The following is a 25462-nucleotide window of genomic DNA, read 5'->3' as shown; positions in this document are numbered from 1 at the left end:
GCTTTTCGACACGCATTCAGGGATCTAAAAGTTTCAGCGAGTATTGCCGGAACCGGTGTCACCCCTTTACTAAGCCGATCAAACAAATCAGATACAGCCTCGTCTATGTGTCCTAAAGCTTTGGGGAAAACCACTAGTCCATAGATACCTAAAGCGAAGACATCGACCCTTTTCTTTAAGTCAGGATGTACAAGCACCAAATCTCGCAAACTTTTCCAAGGAACACATTTACTGTCGCCTTTCTGTTGGATCCGGGCAGCGACCCACTGCTCGCTCATCCCAGTGATGTTCATTAATTTCTTTAACAACGGAGGGACACAAGCAGCTCTGGAATAAGCCTTGTCGACTTGAATCTTTGGGCACCGAAGCAAGGTCGTATACTCCTCCACAGTAGGCGTCAAATCTACCTTCCCAAAAGTGAAACAACTGTAGGCAGGATTCCAAAACTGAGCAAGGGCTCGGAATAAATACTTGTCCACTTTGACACTAAGCAGATAAGGTAGGTCACCGTAATTACAATAGAACAGCTGCTTGGCCTCGACATCCCATTGATCCCAGACTTCTTTCATTTCTCGAAGGTCATTCTGGATTACACTGATACGGGTAAAATCCCACAATTCTGACACGTACCCTTTGGTAAGACTATCGCCTTTCTCCCGTTGTGTCGTTTCAGCCCATATTCGCACAGCCGCATTATCCTCTACTTTATCAACAAACCCCTTTTCCATGATAAGCTTTCTACTGAGAAACTGAATGTAAATCGACACCTCTTTTAGAATGAAGATGCCATGCAATCACAAACAAAGTAAATTAGCATTAAACACAGAATAAGATTTAAAGTAAGCGACAAATAAATACAACACTCATTTAGGTAAGCACTAAAAATTGGAGTAGCTCTACTTAGGTCAGTTCCTATGGCTCATTACATGTGGTTTGGCTCTAAAGTAGGGTACCTGAACCAGCAGATTCCTCGATCCTCACCCATTATAGGCTCATACGGACCAAGTTCAATTCAGGGGGATACATTTCCCTATGGCCATGCGGAGATGAAAATCTCACGAAGACATAGGTACGGATGTATCCCGGAAGCGATTCACTATCCCATGCGGAGGTGAAAACCTCACGAAGGCGTAGTTTCTCACTCCCACTTAAAAAGGTGTGACCAACGGTCATGCAATGCAATGCAGAAAGATATAAAAATTTAAAATACAAAACCTGATGAAAACTATAACTCAAAACAAATGAAATGCAACGAGAGGATCGTAAATTTAAACCAAAATTTTAACTTTCGACAAAAGACAAAAATAATCAACTCGTGGCTTGACTCTCTTATTTTAAGTCCCCAGTGGAGTCGCCAAGCTGTTGACACCCATTTTTTGATGAAAACGGGGTCAACTTGGGTTTTGGAAAGTGAAAGCAAAAATGGGAGTCGCCACCAATCCTTTTTTTATGAGGTGTGATTGGATTACCTCGAAAAATGGTTGTTATAATAAGCGGTTTGACTTTATTAAAACAACGGTTTTGGTCCACGAAATTTAGAAAACGGGTTCGGGAGTCGGTTACGCACGAGGAAGGATTAGCACCCTCGATACGCCCAAAATTGGTACCTAGTTGATTACTTAATGTCTTAATGTTGAAAATTGAGAACTTTGAAGAATTTCAAAATACGATCCTTGTATTAAAACGTTGAAAATTTTCAGTAAAAAGGGGATATTTCACGTTATTCGAGAAAGAGAATCATATCCAATAAGTTAGGACACAATGTCTCAAATTCCCGATACGCGGATGAAAAATGCTTATTTAAAAGATATTTTATTATCTTGGTTTTAGAAATAAATCAGGCCCAGTAAGTTAGGGCACGATCTTTTCTTAATTCCCGAGATCGTCTAAAAACTTGAGTTTGAAAAGATTCGTGTATTTAGATTTATTATGAAAATCGAAACCCAGTGAGTTAGGGTACGATCTTCTCGAATCTAAATACGAAATGCCGTTTTTAAAACAAATTTAGTTATATCGAGTGAAATAAAACACAAAGTTGTAGTAACATGTGAAAGTAAATTTCGTTGTTATGTATGGCAAAACTACGATAAATACCAAAAATGATACGAGCAATAGCCACAATATAAAATAAATAAAAGTCAGATCTATAACATACTAAAATAACCAGGTATATAAACGAATAAAGTTAAACATTCATTCAAATAATAATGGAAATGAGATAAATAAATAAATGATAAAAACAAACAAAGAAAATATATAGGACTATAAAAATATAAAACATATACATGAGTGTATATACATAAAATTATGAGAATATGAAAAATATATGCGTGTACGTATTTTTAAAATTATCGTATAATATATATAGGTAAATTTAAATTTTGAAGTATGAAAATGTATGTATGCGTACGTAGGAATATGTATGTATATAAAACTATATGAAAATGTAAAAACACACAAGTATGTGTATATATTTAGGAAAAATATGTATATAGATGTATAGATACAAATTAAAAAATATAAAACGAATACAAAAATAAGTATACATATATATGATAAAATTTGAAATTTTAAAGATATAAATAAACAAATAACAACAATAATAATTAATGATAACAGCGTGGCATCAAATTTATTATTTAATAAGAAAGCTAACAAAACACAAAAGGGCTAAATTAAAACTTTAAAAGAACTTCGGGGCTTAAATATGAAATAAACAAAAGGAATAATACAGGACCAAAGTGAAACACGCTTAAAGCGTGAGGGACTTGTGGGGAAATATTTCCCCGTCCTGAAACGCTGCGTTTCGACCATGGCAGCAACTGGTCTAAGGACCAAATCGGAATAGAAGCAAAATCCACAGGCCAAAATTTGAGAAAAACAAAAGACCATATTGAAGCAAATTGCAAAAGCGGAGGGACCTGTTGCACAAATACCCCATTTCATGAAAACACGCGGATCCCCCCTGGAGCGGGTCGGATCGCGCGCGGGTCATGGGGCTTAAACGGCGCCGTTTTGCAATGGTTATTAAAATCCAAATTTTTTTTTCTAGCTTCATTTTCTGCGTTTTTTCTCAAAAAACTGAAACAAAAAAACCTAGGACTCCTTTTCTCTCCCTTTTCCCCCTCAATCTCAGCCCTTAAGTTCAGGCATCCACCGCCGCCTCCATGGCCAGTGGCCGGAGCCGCGCGAAACAGGCTTCTTAGCCCTCCCTTCACGGCGTCCCTGAAGGCTAAGCCTTCTCGACCGCGGGACCGAGAGGAAAAAGGAGACCTTCCTCCCCATTCGACTCCGGTGACGGCGAAGGAGGGCTCTGACTCAGGCCCCCGAAATCAACAGGTATTTCTTTTTTAGTTTCGTTTTCGTTAAGAAAGATTGTAGAAAAACAAACGAAATAAAATAAAAATAAAAGGAAAATAAAGAGAATATAAAAACGCAAGAACAGAAAAAGAATCGGAATCAACCTTTTTTTATCTGTTTTTCTTTTTTGAATTCAAAACGCTGTCCCCTCATTTCGGTTTACAAATCATTTTTATACCCGAAATAAAATAAAATAAAAATCAATTGATCTTTGCTATTGTCTCCTGTGCCTTTGCTTGTTTCTCTCTGTTTGGCATCTGTTTTTGCAGGAGTAGGTGCGGCGTCAAAGGTAGGAGTGAACGGCGTCGGCGCTGATGGGATGTGCGGCGATGGCAGAGTAGGGGTCAGAATGGTACGGCGCATGTGGAAGGGGCTAGGGTTCTGAAACCCTAGTCTTTGTTGGGTTTGGGCCATAATGTTTGGGCTTGTTTTGAATTGGGTTAGTATTTGGGTCTGGGTAGGTTTAGGTTTGTTTAGGCCCGAGCGAAATTGGGCTTGTACAGCTGGCATGGGCCTCGGCCCCCTTAAAATGTAAAATTGCATTTTAAGGTCTTGAAATTTTGAGGTTTTGAATGAGGGCATGATTGAATGACCAAGGGAAAGAAAATCAATATGAAGGACGAGGAAGAATGAGGAAAACAAAAAGGGTGGATTTAAGTTAGGTTAAGGCAGGAAAATAATAATAATAAATGCTGAGATTAAGAGCAGAAAAGAATCGATGAAATCTATATGTGAAGGGGTCAGGAAGATTAATTATTATGAGGTAGGAACATAATTATTAATAGTGATTAAAAGGATTAGGGTTAAGGTTCAACGAATATGAAGAAGGTGAATGGGGAGGGGGAGAAAATGATACACACATGCTCACGCATTGGGATGTAAAAAATTCCGAATCAACAATTTCTAACTTGACTTGATTTATTAAAGTAAAATTTTTAAAATTAAGTCGGGTTAATTTTAAAAAAATATATAATTAGGATTAAATTTGGAGTATACTCATCCTGTCCCTACTTGAATATATACAGGTATTAAGTTTTGAGGTTACCCTGATCTCCTCCATCCTCATCTAATCGTTTGCCTCCTCTCCTTCTTCACTTATATTTTGCTATTTTTGTGTTCTATTTTACATTTTGAAAAATTAGCCTACTTAATTCATAATGCCATTGTTGTTATTATTTATTTTTATTAGTCTCCTGCATGTCGTGGTTGCAAAGTTCATGGATGATATGTAAGTGTGCTTAACTTCCTTGTATAAATCACAACCTTATTTTTGAGTTTGGGGTCTTCTTTGGGGTACCTAAGTGTGTTCCTATGAAAAATAATTTTTTCCTCAATTATATATATGTATATATAAATTCTTAGATGTTGGATACTTTGATCTCTTCCATGTTCATAAGTTATGATTGATTTTGACAGTTTTTTCATTTCTTTTTTTATTTTTTTAACTTATTTTTCTTGTAAATATCAAATGACTAGAATTGGTGGAATTGTAGAAGTATTGAATTTGCTAAAAGATTTGGGTTAAAATGAGGTTGAATTTTTTTATTTAATTTTAAGGATATTTCTTTTTAAAAGATTGAGAACAAGATATATGACTATGAGTCAGTTTAGCATTACTTTTAAGAAATACTATTGAGATAAAAATATTGTTAAATAATATATTTTTAAATTTTTTAAAAATATTTTTTAGGACGTGTTTTTTTTTACCGAAAGTAAAGCAAAAAAATTTTAGTTTTTGCTTAAAATGCTTCTTGACACAAAAGTACTTTTAAAAATGACTTTAAATTTTAGATTGAGATTGTAGAGGGCTAAAGTTCTACCTATCCCACCCATTACTATCCTACTCACGGAAGAGAGTAACAAAAAGAGAAAAACTAGGGTAACCATTCTTACTAGAGAGGGAGATAGCATAAAGGGGAGAAGTTTTCTCCTTGTAAAATTCTAACTCAAGGTTCTCTCAACTAGAAAATTTTGATTTAGCTTGATTAAATTATAAATTAACATAGAATCTCTAAAATTTAAAAAGTATTTGATTTTTTTAAATAATAAAAATAATATTTAATAAATTATATTTTTGAAAATAATAAAAAATGTTTTAATCTAAAAAAAATCTATAATTTAATTCTGTAAAAGGTGAAAAACATTGCATTCGGCAGATATGAAGTTTTGGTCAATTTTCGGCTTAACTCGCCGAAAAAAATTAATATTCTCAAATTATAAATTGAATTTAAAATTAATAAAATTAGGAAAATAAAGATTTTACTTAATTAAAAAAATTGATAATCAGCTGACCTAAAATTTGAGGCGAGTATTTTACTAATATAAAAACGACAACCGGAATCAGTTGAATTTCTTCCCATAATACTTCCAGTTTCGTGGTTCGAAAATCAATTAAAAAAAAAAAAACAAACTGCAAATCAATATCAACATTTGCTTCTTTAGCAGTGGAAATGAGATTCACTGTTTGATAGTAATACAACTAGAATTCTTGAAAATGGCTCTTTACCTATCTTCCTTTATTCCCCTCGCCGCCACTACCACTAGCCTCTCATTCTCTTCCTCTTTCTCAGTAAGACACTTCCAACTTTCACTAATTTATTATCTTTTTCGATTTCTTTTTCTCATAATTTTACTTTGTTTGAACATTTAAGAATATGGCTTGGCCTAGGCGCGCGAATGCGGTACGGCTGCTGGGTTGTAGTAATGCCGCGGTGTCAAGACATGGTCAAGGTCCTTTTTTTGATACCTTTGTTTTTTTCCCCCCTAAAAGGATCTGCTTTAAATTTTGTTTAGAATTTTGGGTTTCAGTTGCAAATGAATACGATCCGGAGCTTCGAGTTGTGCTTGAACTAGCTACAGATGAAGAGTTATATGAGCTTCAAAGAATCCTATTTGGTCCCAGGTTTCCGATTTCGCTTGGTTTTGATTGCTCAGAAATTCAGGTTTTTATTTAAAACAATTTCTTATTTGAAATTTTTTGTAATTTTGTTACGAATTTCAGCTACTTTAGTCCCTTATTAAAGTCTATACTGAATAAAGATGATGTGGAGGATATGATGATTGAAGAGAATGTTGAGGAGCGAGATGCTTTTATAGCAGGCCTTGAATCACGCTTCTTATTCCTTGCTGCTGATGCCCGATCGACATTGAGGTCAGTGCCTTCGATTGCTTTCATAAATTTGGTCTTGTTGGATGCCTGTTTGCATTGCTAGTTATCTAAGACACTTCGCTGAAACCAAATCAAGCATATGATAGTTGCTGATGGTAGAGAGTGACAATTTTTATTTCTTTTGGTGTCAGCTGAGTTTCTGTTTTGATAGGCATCTCACCGATCCCGTTTGATCTTCTGATTAGGGGTTGGAGGCCGTCATACAGAAATGTCCTGCTTTCTGTGAGGAAGAAGTTGAACATTCCTTGCTCAAGCAAATTGTCCACTGAAGATCTGGAAGCAGAGATTTTCCTTCATCTATTGAGGAATTACTCTAGGTAACCTCATTCAATCTCAATGTTTAGCAAAATTTATCCTCATAAAGTTCTTGGTGACTACAAAATCGTGAGATCAAGGACCACAGTAAGTGAATTCATTGCCAGCCAAAATTGAGGATAAGTTTATGGGTCTGTTTAGGTTTGGAAAGTGTTTTTCACTTTACACCTCCACTATTACTGCAATATGATGACCAAAAATGTTTATAAAGAGATTCAATTAAACTGGTACATAACTAAGTTTTGAAATCCTTTTTTATCTAAATTCTGAACAAACTAGACAACTATTTTAGCTTGTTTCTTTTTTAATTTCTAATGTATTATTGAAATCAATTTGCTTAAGGTAGAGATAGACGAAAAAACTCAGTTCTATACATGCACAATGGTAACTTTTATTTTGTGCTGCCTTGTTTAGTGAAGAATCAGGAACTTTTCCAGGCTTATGGGAAAATAATAATATTTCCAACATCCAAAATAGTCTAGAGTTGGGACTTAGCCAGTGGAAGGTGCAGGTCCTTGCTGCTGGTAAGGTTGGGGCAACAGAATTCCAATCAATGGTTTTGAAGGTATTCATACTTTTTTTTAGTCCAGCTTAATTTGTTAATGATTATTTTGATTCTTAATATAAATTGATACGTAGTTCATTCCTTCTCTTTGTTTAGGGTGGTGGTATAGTTACTTTGGCAAAACTTTATCAATTGGTAAGATATTGACTTTATAGTAGTTTATGTTTTATCTTGCATTGTTCGTTATTTTATTGAGCTTTATTTGTTGTTTGTGGTAGTTGACGAAGAAATTGTCTGGAAAGGTGTTCCTAGAAGCTGCCAACTATTTGATGAAAAAGGAAGCTCTTAAAAAGGTGCCAATTGAATTCATAACTTTCTAGTTGTTGAAGGAATTGATCTATGGATGAATTATGAGGATTTGTATTTTACTCAATACTAGAATTCCACATATTTTTTGTTTAAAAATGTACCCAACCTTCGTAACAACTAGAGGTGTCAACTAAATAGGTTGTAATAAATTTGAGTTACTTTGGTTTTTAGATTTGAATTTTAACCTTGTCTGGTCATTTTTGGGTGAACATTACCCTCCAACCTCCCCTTTTTTTCATGCTACTGCTATATGCAAGGCAATCATCTTCTGTGTTTCTTCTCCTTGCATGGAGGGCAGAAGGTAATATTTCAGCATGTACTTGTCTCTCCCTGTGTTCTTCCTAGAATAGTTTATTTATCAAGGGTAGGTGATAATGCTTTTATTCTTTCCTGCATTCTTGAATGTAAGAAGAGCAAATCATTTTTCTGCTACTTATCTATTTGTTCTAAATGTGTTCTACTTTCTTGATTATGATGTAAATGTATATCTTTATTGTTTGATTAATGAAAATTATGTAATGTTCCTGAAAGATTTAAAAGTGTTTTCCTATTATTTTGTTATTTTTTTAGTTGTCATGTATCAATCTACAACCCTCTTTATATCGATGTAACTGAGATGATAGAATGTATAGCATAATTTAGCTTTGAAACTCTCAACTTACTTTCTTGCTTTCATGGCTTCTAGGGGGGGCAGGTAGTTGCTACCAGTGTAGAGTCAAGAGCGGCCTTGCTTGCGGCTAAGCAGGTAATTTTATCATCATCATGATAGAATATAAAGTTCCTTCTTGTTAATATATACTGTCATATGGAAAATAATCTAAAATTACTAATGAATAAATTCGATTTTATGGGTGCAAATGTATGTGCTACTTTCTTAGTTTATGCATTTTGCTTTCTCCCCTGTTTGGCTATGCATGTGCTTGGATATTAATATATCAAGTTTTTATTTGATACAAGTGAACAATTACATTACAATGGGGAAAGGGGGAAAGGTTTACAAACACAATGATCAAAACCTATACTCATGCCAATCAACTTGAAACCCACACAAGTTTGCCACTAAGCCATTGGCATGATTGGCAATATATCAAGTTACAACCTATGCTCTACTATATACTAAAATATTAAGTGATAACCTCTACCATAGTATTAGTCTTAAAGTTAAGTCTACGTGGTATATATTGATTTTCTTTGGGTTAAATGTGGTAATTTTTGTTAAAATATTTTTTATGGAGAGAGCATTACTTCATCATTATTTATGAATAGTTGCAAAGCTAATATGTGTGAGTTGTTTGTTTTATGCATTGTAAACTATATGATAGGTGTTGCGCACCTGGTATTATAGTTTGACATCTTCTTGTTTGTCTGCCCTCTAATCATGGACAGGGCTTTGCGGGTGCTGCATCCAGATATGTGGGCTTGAGGAGTATGATGAATTTGTTTGGCCCACTGTATTGACTCTTTTCTGTTTAAATTTTTATCATTTACTTTTTCCTTGCATATTAAATTTTGTTGTTCTTGGCTTGCTAGAGAATTTTGTTTGATGCAAACCCATCTTCTCAATATTCATAAGTTTAAAGCTTAATGTGCATCATAGAGAGATATGATTGTCGCCTCCTTTTTTTCCTATCAATAAAACTATGATACTAGTCTTCAACAAACCAACTTCTTTATAGCTTACTGACTCATGATTGATACTCTAGCACACCTTTTTGTTTATGGTCCCTAGTTACGGACTGAGCCACCATACGATTCCTAGGAAAATTGTTTAACTTAGCGTGACTTTTCCCATTGTTTTGTTTCTTTCACGCGAATGCCTTATGGTGAATGTGTGGAACTCTTTTAAAGGGAGCCCCTTACCTTAAACTCATTAGAGAGAGTCTTAAAGCTTTTAAAATGGAATTAATCTGCTTTCTGGAAATTATTAAATAGAGTATTTATTAGATTTTGATTAAGAGATTATTTTTGGAAATAAATTAAACTGATATCACGTTAAGAGGATATCACGTTTGATTTGATTTTCCTTAATATCCTCAAAGTGATTTATGGACTATGGTTACTCAAAAGGGAGTTTTGATAAAAGGATAAATCAATTATCCCATCTTTTACCTTTTCACCCCGAAATACTCTGCTTAGCACACAAGGGTTTTTCTAGATGACTCTCTGAAAGATTTAAGAGAGTGTTCTGTTCATGTTCGTTGAGTGGATATAGTAGATGTCGGAATGAAAAAGTTGTGGCTTTTCGGTTCGACCTTTGCACTAAACGCTTTTTGGTAAACCCGAGTCTGTCTACTCAGATCTTTTGAAGGTATATTTTGAACCTTCTTTATATCGGATATGTTATCTTGCACATGGATCCATGATGCGGGTTTGTTGTAAATTGTTTTCCCGATGCGCTGAACGTGCTCAGGTGACCCAACAAGCCCATAAGAGATTGGGTTCCTCCTTTTCCATTTGGTAAGACCACAACTGTGTTTCTTCTGTCATGTGAAAACCAATCCCTCTTTATCTACCTCAGTTGTTCTGATTTGAGAAAAGTCTCTAACACCTGTGTAGCTAAATCAATGAATCTTCCATACCATAAAAGGTTGGAAAGTTTAATTTTGTATATCATGGCACTATTCTCGACCCGCCTTTTGACTCTTTATCTTATTCTCTTGCCTATTCGGTTGACTACCTGTTTAGTTGACACTGTTGTTTCCTCTGTTACTCTTTTTCTTTTTCACGGTTCTAGTTGGAAGCCATCAATTATTGTATCTGCAATGACAATTGCTGCAATAGCTTATTGCCCAACTTGTCACTGCTTTCAGCCTTCCTAGATTCTTCTTCCAGTTTTGTGTCAAATTGCTCTATCTTGAGTTACGGAGCAAGTCTCCAAATGATTCGTAGGAAAATTGTTTAACTTAGTGGGGCTTTCTCCGTTGTTCTGTTTCTTCGACGCAAATGTCCTGTGGTAAAAGTGTGAAACTATTCAAATGGTCTCTTATCTTAGACTCATTAGAGAGTCTTAAACCTCTTAAAAGTGAATTACTTTGACTTAATTTTATTGCTGTCGATCTGCCTCTTAAATAGAGGTTACATAGGTCTACTTGTTTGAATAAAAGGCTTAAGCTAAAGAAATTAAAAGAAGCTAATACTATAAAGATACTTTAATTAAAGATCTAATAAAAAATAAGCTAATATCTCTTTAAAAATAATAATTAATGACTCCAGTGTCAAGATATAATAATTGACGTCTAATCAATTTGTCGCAAATTATCATAAGCTATTGTCATCTTATTCATCGAACTTGTAAAAAAGTTCCACCTGTGCTGCTATTACCAATATAGCTTGTTCTTCTTCAAGTTTGATTGTATTTCTTGTAATATAGGTTTTGGGGAACATTTCTGGCTGACGTTGTCATTCAGATGCTAGGAACTGATTATGCTAGAATTTTGCGAGCTATCTATGGATTTGCACAGGTATTGTTGCCACTTTATTATATGCATGCCTAGATGTTGTACTATTTCTTGCCAAATAAATGTGTCATTTGGATCTTCTATCAATATATCTCATTTTAACTTAGTAGAAGTTTGGCATTTTTTAATAATAAATTATTAATGGAATGATGTTTATGATAACTGAAGTTGAAGTGAAGTCGGAAATTTATATGTATTACGTATATTGTCTTGTCCCTGGTACAGTCTAAGTAGGGAAAGAAATTGGTACAACCTAATAATGATGTATGAACAGTCTTGAGGAAGGGATCATATGGAAAATACACGTGACCTGCTCGAATTGTTGTGCTTATTCATCCTCTTGTCCATTAGGTCTATTGACATATCAGATTTGTTTATTGCTGTCAGAAGATATGTTGGAGAAAAGTTATATTATAAAGTCTAAAATCCAAATTGGTATCACTTTGTCAAATACTAGGGTTAAAAGTTATAGGTTTTTGGACCAACTGTTATTGTTGTATTTCAATGAGGTCATAGTATCATGACTATTTCAATATTAATTTGGCTTAGTTTGGCACCTCAGTTAAGTTGAAAATTGTGGTGGGAAATTTAAGGATGGAAAATTTGTCCGAACATCATGATGGAAAACTGTGGTGAAAGTGTGCTTTTGTAATGTGTTGTGATGAGATGGAGTGTCAAAGTTTATCTTATTGACAAATCCACAATAGATATAATTTGATCATTTTTAAGGAATATAATTTTCTTGGCATATGTGTAATTTGATAAGAGCTTTTCATATGCCAAATTGTGTATGAACTGGAACAATGAAAGTAGCTTGAAAGCAACTTTTCATTAAAGCTAGTGGTGGAGTAAATTAAAAGCAGCTGCAAGTTTTAGTCTTAAGCAGACTTGTTTGCCTAAAGTTGGAAAATATAACAATGGTATACAAGATTGTAATCCTAGCATCTATTTTACATTAAATGAGATTTAAGATGAGGTGTAAAAGATGTAAATTTCTGGAAGTGTAGTCATGAATCTGGATTACATTGGTTGTCAGACTAATGACCTATTAGCCCAGGGTTAGGACAATATTAAACAATTAAAAGCACAAATTTACCTTCACAGATATTGGGCTGGCTTTTTACCTCTATTGACAGTGAACCTAGCAGTTTAAACCTGAATCAACTAATTGATGTCAACAGCTTCAAATATGAATAAATACTAAGGGTGTGTTTAGAAGGTCACTATGTAACTTGATTCGAGTATAATTGTTTGTAATTACACATGTATGACATGTTGAGGTAACTCTTGTGATTATTGGGATCCATTGAATTGAGTGTCTTAGTGGGGGAGTGAGAATTGAGGTACTTACTCGGGCGATTACAACTAATTACACTCAAATGTAGTTACCAAATGGTTTTCAAACACATTCGGTACATAACTTGAGTTTAAGTTTTTTTTATATATAATAATTTTATTTTAATTTTAGGACATATTTTATTTTTAAAATATAATTAATGTTATTTTAATAGCCTTGTTTAAATAATCTAAAAATTTTATTGACAAAAGATAATTTTTCATGCATTTTGTTCTACTAAATATTTAACTAATTTACATATGTTAATTATTTATACTTGGCTAAAGACCAACCGATGATAATAAGGAATTTATGTTTACTGTTAGAGAGGGAATAACTCAACAAATATGGAATGCTAAAATAATTAAATAAAAATTCTATAGAAATTTTTTGTTAATTTTGTTAGTAATTGTATTGTTGGATACTTTTTTGGACCAATATACTGCATACGATGATTTGGTTCTATTTGTTACTTGTTTAGGGATTTTTTTTCTTTAAATATTATTGATAATTTTAATAATTTATATTCTTCTTTCTAGAATTTAAAATTATGTAGTGTAATTACAATTTATGCTACCAAATTGAGATAATTACATTTTGTCAGCTAAATATGTCTAGAGAATTAGAATTCTTTATGATTAAAAGAGAGTTTAATTACTACTTTAATAGTTACACTTTTATCCAATTATTCTCTGGTGTCTAACACTCCCTAAAAATAGATCGCAACATTTACATGTCAGTTTTTTGGTCTTGCGATTTAAATAAAGATTATGTGTTTCCCGATATACTTTTGGAAGCCAATTATTTACCAGCATTTTTGAAGTTTAAGCTGTAATGTTGGCTTCAAACTACTAGAACTCTCAACTTCATAAGAATTTGTGTCTACCAAAGTGACATTTACAAAATGTTGCCTTTACTATGAGATTTATAAGATGATTATATAATATATGCAAGAATGTTGAATTTGAAGTTCTAACATTCTTTTTTTCCCATCAGATCCGTATCACACGAACATATCGGTAATAATTCACAGATGATCGAGTAGTAGTTAGCTTTTCAGGTGGTCCATCTTGAACTTCTCTAGTGGTAGAAACATAACTTTGGAACTGATGCTGCGGTGACATTATAGGTATGTTCTAAGCTGTAAAAATTTTCTCATAGTAAATTTGTAGTATGATTATCTCTTCTTTACTGTCCATAAGTGTTTGTTTTACAGCTTAACTACGATAAATTTTGAGTATTGCATTCAACTTTATGATATGGATGATATTTGTGATCTTGTAGTGCTAATGTGGGATGAAAGTTACTGCTGTAGTACTAATAGCAGCAGCAGTAGTACAAATTATATGGACATTGATTGTGTTAATAATTGCATTAAAGAGTTAAAATGATTTCTGCAATTGTAGAGATCAGCTGCATGTGCCTTTGTGATCATAAAACCATTGAACTATAATCCAGTTTCTTTTTATAATAAATAAATAAAGATGGAAAAAGCTTTCGGCTCTACAATTTCAAAAAACTGCTGGTTGTGGTCTGCCAAATATGCACCATTATCTTGCTGATTTTAGCCTCCATTTTTCTTTCCCGCACGCTGCCAACCCTGTTAACATTAATAGAAGACAATTAATAATGGTTGCCATTAACATTAATGGGAGACAATCAATAATGACAACCACCAACTTTGGAAAAGTGGCAAGGGATAATTTTTTTTTGGTCATTGAGATAATGGGCTATTTATTGTTTGGTCCTTGAACCTCAACTATAAATAGGCCTTCTCATTTCTCATTTCAATTCATCCCAACCAATCTTTCTCTCTTAGTTTTCTCTCTTCTCTCATTTGAGAATTCTTAAGGAATTCTATTTGTTTGTAATATTTTGGAGATAGTAAAGTTATCATCTGGTTTTAGTAGCCCGAGGACATAGGTATAATTTACCGAACCTCGTTAAAACTCTTGTGTTCTTTTTGTCCTATTTTTCTTTCAATATTTGAGGGTATAATAGTAGTATTTAATTGTGCTATTAAATTACGTTAGAAGGAATATTCTGACTAAGGAAAGACTTGGTATTTAAGAGATCCTTGTGATCCACCTCTCTTCCCTTGGAATTGAACTTTGTGTGATTTTTTAGTACAATAATTTACACGCTTCCGACCCTATTGAAACTACAAGTGGTATCAAGAGCCGAAGGTTAATCGTAGTATGCTCTGTGGTTGCAGTTTAAATTGATCTTCCACATCAGAAAAGATTTCCTTAGGTATATTGAAAGATTATGGAGAAAACGGTCGGTGTAGGAGCTTCAACATCGTCCATGTGGACAAGACTGACAATTGCAAATGCAAGATTGGCCGTGAAGATCTTTGATGGCACGGGCCATTTTGGTATGTGGCAAAGTGAGGTTCTAGATGCCTTTTTTCAGCAGTGTCTAGACATTGCCATTGATGAAGAGAAACCAGATGATGTACAGGAGAAAGATTGGAAGGCGATCAATCGGTTGGCATGTGGCACAATTCGATCATGCCTTTCTCGAGAGCAGAGGTATGCTTTTTCAAAGGAGACTTCTGCAAATAAGTTGTGGGTGGCACTTGAAGAAAATTTTTTGAAGAAAAATAGTCAAAATAAGCCCCACTTGAAGAAAAGATTGTTTCGCTTCACATACGTTCCAAGTACCACAATGAATGATCACATCACCAAATTTAATCAGTTAGCCACTGATTTGCTGAATATGGATGAGACATTCAAAGATGAAGATTTGGCTTTGATGCTGTTGGGGTCACTTCTTGAGGAGTTTGAGTTCCTAGAAACTACTCTACTTCATGGCAGGAGTGATATATCTCTGAGCGAAGTCTGTGCGGCCTTATACAGTTATGAACAGAGAAAGAAGGATAAATAGAAAAACTCAATTAGAGATACAGAAGCTTTAGTAGTCCGAGGTCGTTCATACACTCGGAAGAAAACTCAAAAGGGGAGATCAAAGTCAAAGTCCAGACTCGGGAAAGATGAATGTGCTTTTTGTCATGAGAAATGCCACTGGAAGAAAAATTGTCCAAAGCTGAAGAATAAGGGAAAAGCTGCTGTAGATGCTTGTGTTGCTAAGCATGATACTAGTGACTCTGAACTATCACTGGTTGCATCATCATCGTCGTTCCATTCAGATGAATGGATATTGGATTCGGGTTGTACCTATCATATGTCCCCTAACCGGGAGTGGTTCTCTGATTTAGTAGAACTAAATGGAGGAGTTGTTTATATGGGCAATGACAATGCCTGTAAAACTGTTGGGATAGGTTCAATCCAATTAAAGAATCAAGATGGATCAACCAGAGTTCTGACTGATGTTCGGTACGTGCCCAGTTTGAAGAAAAATCTCATCTCATTGGGAGCCCTGGAATCCAATGGTTCAGTTGTTACTATGAGAGATGGGGTTTTGAAAGTGACATCTGGCGCACTTGTGATATTGAAGGGCATCAGGAAAAATAACTTGTATTACTACCAAGGTAGTACAGTTATTGGAGCAGTCGCTGCAGCTTCCGGCAAGAAAGAATTGGACTCAATACAGTTGTGGCATATGAAGTTGGGACATGCCAGCGAAAAATCTTTGCAAATTCTGGCAAAGCAAGGATTGTTGAAAGGTGCAAAGGCTTACAAATTAAAATTTTGCGAGCATTGTGTTCTGGGAAAGCAAAAGAGAGTGAACTTCGGCACTGCTATCCATAATACAAAAGGTATTTTGGAATATATTCACTCAGATGTATGGGGGCCTTCCAAAACACCTTCGTTGGGAGGAAAACACTACTTTGTTACTTTTGTTGATGACTTTTCCAGAATAGTTTGGGTGTATACCATGAAAACTAAAGATGAAGTGCTTGGAGTTTTTCTTAAATGGAAAACTATGATCGAAAACCAGACTGGCAAGAAAATCAAGCGGCTTAGGATGGATAATGGAGGGGAATCTAGAAGTGATCCGTTCTTCGATGTGTGCCAAGAGTATGGTATTGTTCGACACTTCACAGTTAGGGATACACCACAACAGAATGGAGTGGCAGAGCGTATGAATCGAACATTGCTGGAGAAAGTTCGATGTATGTTGTCCAATGCTGGGTTGGGCAAGCAATTTTGGGCTGAGGCTGTGACATACGCTGGCCATCTTGTTAATCGTTTGCCATTATCTGCATTAGAAAGAAAAACTCCTATGGAGGTATGGTCTGGAAAACCAGCTACAGATTATGATTCCTTACATGTGTTTGGATCCACTGCATATTACCATGTGAAGGAGTCAAAGTTAGATCCGAGGGCAAAGAAAGCTCTCTTTATGGGAATCACTTCTGGAGTGAAGGGATTTCGTCTTTGGTGCTTAAGCACAAAGAAAATGATCTGTAGCAGAGATGTTACCTTTGATGAATCTGCCACATTGAAAAAGGTAGCAGATAAAGATATTCAGACGAACAATACTCCACAGCAGGTGGAGTGTACTCCAAAACAGGTGGAGTTTGAGCAGATGGGGATTTGCCCAGTTAATAAGTCTAATTCTCTAGCCACAATGGAGGAATTAGAGGTTGAAGAGGTTCTGACCCAAGAACCACTAAGTACACCAGAACCAGTTGCAGTTGCAAGGCCACGGAGAGAAATTCGTAAACCTGCTCGATTTACTGATATGGTGGCCTACGCCCTTCCCGTTGTTGATGATATTCCTATCACTTATCAAGAAGCAATGCAAAGCTTAGAAAGTGATAAATGGAAAAGCGCCATGGATGAAGAAATTCAGTCTCTCCTGAAGAACAATACTTGGGAATTGGCGCAATTACCGAAAGGTAAAAGGGCAATCAGATGCAAGTGGGTATTCGCAAAGAAAGATGGATCTCCTAGCAAGAAGGATATTCGCTACAAGGCAAGATTGGTAGCTAAAGGCTACGCTCAGAAGGAGGGAATTGACTATAATGATGTATTTTCCCCTATTGTGAAGCATTCTTCCATTAGAATTTTATTGGCCTTGGTAGCACAGTTGAATTTGGAGCTAGTTCAACTTGATGTTAAGACGGCTTTCTTGCATGGTGAGTTAGAAGAGGAGATCTATATGACTCAGCCCGAAGGATACACAGATGCTAGTGGTAGAAATTGGGTTTGTAAGCTGAACAAATCGCTATATGGATTGAAGCAATCCCCGAGGCAGTGGTACAAGCGATTTGATAGCTTTATGAGAAGGCAGAAGTACATAAGAAGCAAATATGACAATTGTGTATATTTGCAGAAGCTGCATGACGGATCTTTCATTTATCTACTCTTGTATGTTGATGATATGTTAATCGCTTCGAAGAGCCAAAAAGAGATAGATAAGCTGAAGGCTCAGTTGAATAAAGAGTTCGAGATGAAAGATCTAGGTGAGGCCAAGAAGATTCTCGGTATGGAGATAAGTAGAGATAGACAGAGAGGCAAGCTTTGTTTGAATCAGAAGCAATATTTGAAAAAGGTATTACAATGTTTTGGTGTAAATGAAAATACAAAACATGTAAGTACCCCACTTGCTTCTCATTTGAAACTTAGTGCTCAATTATCTCCGAAGACTAAAGAAGAAAGAGAATATATGGCAAAAGTCCCATATGCTAATGCAGTTGGGAGTTTGATGTATGCGATGGTATGTACGCGGCCTGACATTTCACAAGCTGTTGGAGTTGTGAGCAGATATATGCATGATCCTGGAAAAGGACATTGGCAAGCTGTGAAATGGATTCTACGGTATCTTCGAAAAACCGTAGATGTTGGTTTAATTTTTGAACAGGATGAAGCACTTGGTCAGTTTGTAGTTGGATATGTTGATTCCGACTTTGCTGGTGATTTAGATAAACGTTGTTCAACTACGGGGTATCTGTTTACTCTTGCGAAAGCCCCAGTGAGTTGGAAGTCTACCTTACAGTCTACAGTAGCTGTGTCTACTACAGAGGCAGAATATATGGCAATTACAGAAGCTGTTAAGGAGGCTATTTGGCTTAATGGATTGTTGAAAGACTTGGAGTTGTTCAAAGTCACATAAGTTTATATTGTGACAGTCAGAGCGCTATTCATTTAGCGAAAAATCAAGTCTATCATGCAAGAACCAAGCATATCGATGTAAGATATCACTTTGTGCGGGAAGTCTTTAAAAAAGGAAAAATTCTACTTCAGAAGATTCCGACAGTAGATAATCCCGCAGATATGATGACCAAGGTGGTAACAACAATCAAGTTTAATCATTGTTTGAACTTGATTAACATCCTGAGAATTTGAGCACCTTCAGGTGTATGGCGCTCGAGAGCGCATTTGTAGGCACTACAAAAGATAGCTTTATCGAATTTGGGGAGTTGAAGGAAGTGTGTGAAGATGTGATTATCCTAATCAAATCTTTAAGGTGGAGATTGTTAACATTAATGGAAGACAATTAATAATGGTTGCCATTAACATTAATGGGAGACAATCAATAATGACAACCACCAACTTTGGAAAAGTGGCAAAGGATAATTTTTTTTTTTGGTCCTTGAGATAATGGGCTATTTATTGTTTGGTCCTTGAACCTCAACTATAAATAGGCTTTCTCATTTCTCATTTCAATTCATCCCAACTAATCTTTCTCTCTTAGTTTTCTCTCTTCTCCCATTTGAGAATTCTTAAAGAATTCTATTTGTTTGTAATATTTTGGAAATAGTAAAGTTATCATCTGGTTTTAGTAGCCCGAGGACGTAGGTATAATTTACCGAACCTCGTTAAAACTCTTGTGTTCTTTTTGTCCTATTTTTCTTTCAATATTTGAGGGTATAATAGTAGTATTTAATTGTGCTATTAAATTACGTTAGAAGGAATATTCTGACTAAGGAAAGACTTGGTATTTAAGAGATCCTTGTGATCCACCTCTCTTCCCTGGGAATTGAACTTTGTGTGATTTTTTAGTACAATAATTTACACGCTTCCGACCCTATTGGAACTACAAACCCAACATTATTTACCACAAGAAAGATTCATGTAAGATCCATTTTATTACTGTTGAATTCAGCACATTTTTCCATGTGCGTTGGGGCCTCAACACAAATAAAATCTTAAGGCCGAATCTACTCATGAAACACTTCAATAACTAAAATTTAACAGGTTTATATTGAACGCATTAATATCTGTGCTTATAGTTGTACAAATTTACCCAATGTGATTGAATATTACAGTCCAAATTTGAAATTTAAAAAATAAAACTTGGTCGAATTTGAAGGGGTAGGTAGTAAAATTGGAGTTAAAATGTGAAAGGCTTTGTCTGGTTAGGTGTTGAATTTACATTCCAAATGTACTATTATTATTTGAATTCAGCTCATCCCAATAAAACAATAGTGCATAAGCTGGAAGTTTGTTTACCATAAGTGAAACCACCTTTTTTAAGTAACACTAAAAAATTTAGCTTATAAATTTACTCCATTTTTATATTCAAATTAAAATTTAAAAACAATTTATATTATTATTTATAAAGTATTCATATAACATAATATTCACAATAGGTTAACACAAATTATTTTATCATGTTTTTACTATACTCTAGGTTGAATATTTATTAATACCAAAATAATAATTTGGCATTATAGTAACAATACTAAGGCATGAAAAAAAAACAATTTATATTGAGTCAATTCTTGTGATTTAAGCTTATAATTTAAATTCGTTAATATTATAATATATAAAATATATAAGCTTAAATTATAATAAAAATTATAAGTTTATATAGAGCCTATGTCCAAATCGAGACACTTAATAGTAATTTGGACAAAATATCTATCAACTATGTCAATTTTGGCAATTTGACACGATATCAATAAAAAAGTTTATCTTCTAAAAATCCAAATTGATATAACTGGTGACGATTTGGGCCTCAAAATTATGTGACCTGGCCAAATTGTGTCCATCTGTACTTATTTGAACATTTGGAAAATAATAATTTTTTTTAACACGAATCTATATCACATATCATTTGCTAAAAAAGTTATTGGCATATCAATAAAAAAAAAGTAACTACACTAGTCACTAAATTATGGGAAATTATTTTTTTTGTCACTTAACAAAAAGAAAGTTGCAATTGGATTATTAAACCATTCAAAAGTTTTCATTTAACTTACTGAACTATTTAAAAGTTTTTATTTAAGTCACTAGGCTGTTAAATTTTTTTTTAAAAAAGTTTAGCCAGCAAGCTAAAAAAGAGCTATTTGAATTTTGACTCGTAAATTCGTAACGTCCAATGTTATTTCATGAAAAAAATTGAACTAGATAAGAGAGTGAAAGAGAGCTTTTGATTAGTATAAGTAATGTGAACAGAAAAAGACATAATAGTTTAGTAACCAGAATAAAAAATCATTCATAGTTTAGTGACTAACGGTGGAATTTAACCAATGAATTTTTTAATATTATTTTTGTTAAAAAGTCTCATTTATTTGAGTAGTCTTTTCCCTTTCTTCTATCATCGTCTTCGCCCAACCGTCGTCCCTCTTCTGTCTCTCCTCTCTGCGGATCAGTTTTTCTTTCCTCTCCTCTCCTCTCATCTCAGTTCTCTCTCACCGTCGATTCCGCTGGTTCTTTTCCGGATCTGACCCGTATCCCGTGTCGGCACAGGTACTGCACCCCAAATTGCCGAGTCCGGGTAACGAAGTTTATAAGTATGTTCATCTCAGGTGAAGATGATAAGAATGAAATAGGTACTGAAAATACTGCATTTGTGCATGGGAAACCACCTCAAGATGCTGCTGGACCTCCGAAAGTTGAATCTGATATGGAAATTGTTGATGAGAATGAAATAGTTACTGAAAATACTGCATTTGTGCATGGGGAACCACCTCAAGATGCTGCTGGACCTCCGAAAGTTGAATCTGATATGGAAATTCTTCATGAAAAAGTAAAAAAGCAAATCATTAAGGAAGGCCATGGTCAAAAGCCATCAAAGTATTCAACATGCTTCTGTAAGTATCAAAAACTTGTGAAATGTTTATTTCTCTTCCCTATTTTTCCATGCTTTTAATCCACTGTATGAAAAGCTGAAATTCTTATATCAGAAACCATCGCCAGTCCTACATATGTTATTGTTCGATCTGGTCTAACTTTCAGTACTCACACCTGCAACTAGAAGCTTGAATCTTGTATCTGGTTATTTTAATCATCTTAATGAAGTTTGAATCTTTTATCTTATTCTTTTACTCAACATCTTGATGAAACTATACTGATAGTCGTTGTCCTATTAAATTGCATCAGTGGAGGTGTGATTCTAACAGCTTGCCACTTTTGTCATGTCTATGTTTCTGGTATTTTAACGCATTACTTCAGCAAAATGCTAGCCTGGTAACTATAGATGTTTAGTCCTGTTGAGGGGAGGTCAAACTCTTTCTCTCTCCCATTGTTGAGGTGGGGAATCGACTCCTCTGAGAGAAGTCTTTGAAGTGTTGTCCTCGGAGACACCGACCTGGTCCTTCAATAATGAAAGGTATATTGTCCTCTAGGGAAGGGTATGTGGTACCATTTTGGCTAAAGAGAAGTTTTTGAAGTGTTGTCTGTTTGGGAGCCAATGGATCCTTCAACAGAAGGTATTGTACCAGTGTACTGGCTTCACGGAGTAGAAGCGCCTTGATTGGTGGAGATACAACCTGCAAGAGCTCAGGGGAGAAGCGTTACTATTGTGGACAATAATAATCGTGAAGAATATGCACGCGGGGATTTGAATGGTTATTGGTTCGAATCTTTGCGTGCATTCTCCATGATTACCATCGTGCACAATACTAATGCTTCTCCCCTGAACACTTGCAGGTTGTATCTCCATCAACCGAGACGCTCTCACTCCATGAACCCACAGGGCTCTCTGCAGAGTTAGGAGACAAAACACCGACACAAGGACAATACCTTCTGTTAAGGGATCTATTGACTCCCAAGCAGATGACACTTCAATGACTTCTTCCAAGAGAGAGTCTGACTTTCCCTCAACAAGTGCAATGATCCATTTTGAACTTCTACTGCCCTTTGCTTTCTCAAATTGTTACTCAGTAGTCTTGTAAGACGTCAAGGAGTTGTACTATTTACTTTATGTTATATATTCCATACTAACATCTCAGTAACTGCAAATATGAAATAGTGCACTACAGGGCATGGACTGAAACCACTAAGCATAAATTTGATGACACATGGCATGAACAACAACCACTTGAATTGGTCTTAGGCAAAGGTATCTATTTGACTGTTTTCTCTTTTGTTGTTTCTTCCTGTTAGTAAAGATGCACATTGAAATTTATGCTTTATTGATTACTGGTGTATAGGCATATAATGAAATATTAAATTTCTATTTACTGTGGTGGCAGAGAAAAAGGAAATGACTGGTTTGGCTATAGGTGTGTCAAGTATGAAATCAGGGGAACGTGCATTGTTACATGTGGGCTGGGAATTAGGTTATGGGAAAGAAGGAAGCTTTTCTTTCCCAAACGTTCCACCAATGGCAGACATATTATATGAGGTTGAGCTTATTGGATTTGACGAAACCAAAGAAGTAAGTTGCTCTTTTGTAGTTTTCATGTATCATTTTTCCTCATACTAACTAAATGCATCTATTAATGAGACACTACTTTAGGGAAAGGCTCGTGCTGACATGACTGTAGAGGAAAGAATTGGTGCAGCGGATAGAAGAAAGATGGACGGGAATTCTTTATTCAAGGAGGATAAGCTAGAGGAGGCCATGCAACAGTATGAAATGGTTATAGACTTGTGTTCCTTTAAATTAGGTTATCCTATCATACCTATTTTTGTTTTCGTTATTTTGGCAAGTTCTAATTGTTATCCTCCCTTTTCTTTTTCCCATGCTAGGCCATAGCGTACATGGGTGATGACTTTATGTTCCAGTTATTTGGGAAGTATCGAGACATGGCTTTAGCTGTCAAGAATCCATGTCATCTGAACATGGCTGCTTGTTTGATAAAGCTCAAGCGCTATGAAGAAGCCATTGGACACTGTTCCATCGTAAGTGTACATTCCATCCGACAGCTTTACTTTTCTATATAACCGGCTTCTTAATGTTTGTTGATCTGTAATTTCAGACGGCAACTGTTAAAACTTGAAAGTACAAACCTTAGTCTGGAATTATCTCCATTTGATTTGATTGAATTTTTTTTTTTTTATGGTTTCTAAAGACAAAAGTGATTAACTTGCTTAGGAGTAGTTTAATTGTTGGAAAGAATCAGTATGAATAAGGCTGCTGATATTTTGTCATTTCGCTTTCGTACTTCCAAGAACCAAACAGTGAGTTTTAGGTCTTTCCATGTCCCAGTCTTGAACTTGTTATGAAGCAGCTTTGTATAATGAATATATACATTTGATTAAAATCCCGTCCTATCTCTTCTTACACATTTGGCCATTGTATGTTGATTAACGTCAACAGATATCATAACTCTCTGTGTGTGGTTCTCAGGTATTATCAGAAGATGAAAATAATGTGAAAGCAATGTTCAGACGTGGAAAGGCCCGAGCCGAACTCGGGCAAACGGATGCTGCGCGGGAAGACTTTCTAAAGGCTCGCAAATATGCACCTGAAGACAAAGCGATTGCAAGGGAGTTACGTATGCTTGCAGAACAAGACAAAGCTATATACCAGAAGCAAAAAGAGATTTATAAAGGAATTTTTGGACCAAGACCTGAACCTAAACCCAAGAGAGGTAATTGGCTAATCCGATTATGGCACTGGCTTGTGTCACTATTCTATTACATGTTTAGGCGTGAAAGAGTGAAAGCTGATTAGTTTAAGCTCCGAAAGATTTTCCCAAAAAAATAATTTAATCAAAGCTTTAAATCATTTTGTGGAAAAGTTGTGGGATACATCACCAAACTTAAATGTGTAATGCTAAACATATTATCATATGTGTAATGGGATATCACTTTTTTATTTCGCACATTACTTGCTAAAAATCCAGTTAATGGAATAATGATTGTCATTTGTATTAAGATTAAAATTTTAAAATTTTAAAATTTAAAAAATATAGGTACTTAAGATGATCTAATTGAAAAACATGGACTAAATCTACAATTATATGATTAGTATAAAACTAATATTTGAATTTATCCAAATGGATTAGCTGCTATTTTTTAGATCAGTATTAAAATTTTTAAATTTGTTTGGAAAGTACATATATTAAAATTGATCAAATTGAAAAGTATATGAACTAAAATTGATCAAATAAAAATATAAGGGTTATGTTTATAATTTTATAATTTTTACAAAGTACAATAATTAATAACAGAATTTAATCGAATTTATATATTCAAATTAAATTTTACAAATAATTTATATTAATTATTTAAAAGCATTTAAAAATTACTACCATGAATTAATTTATTACGTTTATACCAGTTTGAATATTTGATTATATCAAAAAGATAATAACTTTTAGCATCGAGCCATTGCGGTAATAATAACACGTCAATTAAAATTTTTATTATAAATTTTATATTTCGTATAGTTAATGAATTATTATATATCATAATATTAATTACTTAATGAATTTACTGAACCCTCGTAATATTATAAATTTTGTTTGTTGAGAAGTTCTTTTACGGAGTTAATTTTTGTTAGATAATTACGTTTATTTTATTTAAATTAAGAGTTATTTTTTAAAATTTAATGTATTATTTATTTATTTTATTACTCTTCACATGTAATTTTCTTATTAATTTATCTAAGTAATAAATTACATTTCATTAAAAATATTTCACACATGAAATTTTACATCATCCCCGTTAATTTTGTTAACGATACTATCAGAAAATCTGTTAGAAAAATAGATTAAAAAAAATAAAAGTTAATGGCAAAAAAAGACATAAAAATATAATTAGTGTTAAGGTCATTTTGATAAAATATGCGAATGTTAATGGTTAAATTTATAATTAAACTTTTAATAAATAACAAAATTGTACTTTAGTCACCGAGTTTAA

At 34.4% G+C, this 25462-nt stretch overlaps 2 protein-coding genes across 7 annotated transcripts; both read left to right on the top strand.

Moving 5' to 3' along the window:
• The first annotated feature begins 5661 nt into the window (after window positions 1–5661).
• On the top strand, window positions 5662–13788 carry LOC107926593 (uncharacterized). Of its 6 annotated transcripts, none has more exons than XM_016857484.2 (12): window positions 5662–5929; window positions 6012–6090; window positions 6169–6262; window positions 6362–6511; window positions 6715–6846; window positions 7259–7409; window positions 7506–7544; window positions 7628–7702; window positions 8404–8463; window positions 9105–9169; window positions 11089–11179; window positions 13509–13788. In XM_016857484.2, the coding sequence occupies exons 1-12, from the start codon at window positions 5855–5857 to the stop codon at window positions 13533–13535; spliced, it is 1038 nt and encodes a 345-aa protein (XP_016712973.1). In that variant the 5' UTR covers window positions 5662–5854; the 3' UTR covers window positions 13536–13788. The 6 variants fall into 6 exon arrangements, with proteins under 6 accessions (XP_016712973.1, XP_016712974.1, XP_016712972.1 ...); XM_016857485.2 differs by having other exon boundaries at window positions 5677–5929; window positions 6012–6084; XM_016857483.2 differs by having other exon boundaries at window positions 5677–5929; window positions 6012–6084; window positions 6169–6302; window positions 6384–6511.
• A 7100-nt stretch (window positions 13789–20888) lies between these two features.
• On the top strand, window positions 20889–24423 carry LOC107926707 (peptidyl-prolyl cis-trans isomerase FKBP42). Its single transcript, XM_016857607.2, has 6 exons — window positions 20889–21462; window positions 22623–22712; window positions 22846–23030; window positions 23112–23234; window positions 23345–23497; window positions 23946–24423. The coding sequence occupies exons 1-6, from the start codon at window positions 21165–21167 to the stop codon at window positions 24270–24272; spliced, it is 1176 nt and encodes a 391-aa protein (XP_016713096.1). The 5' UTR covers window positions 20889–21164; the 3' UTR covers window positions 24273–24423.
• Window positions 24424–25462: the final 1039 nt, after the last annotated feature.

Source organism: Gossypium hirsutum, chromosome A07 (assembly GCF_007990345.1).
Source record: "Gossypium hirsutum isolate 1008001.06 chromosome A07, Gossypium_hirsutum_v2.1, whole genome shotgun sequence".
NCBI lineage: Eukaryota > Viridiplantae > Streptophyta > Magnoliopsida > Malvales > Malvaceae > Gossypium > Gossypium hirsutum.
This window is presented reverse-complemented; position numbering and strand designations above follow the sequence as displayed.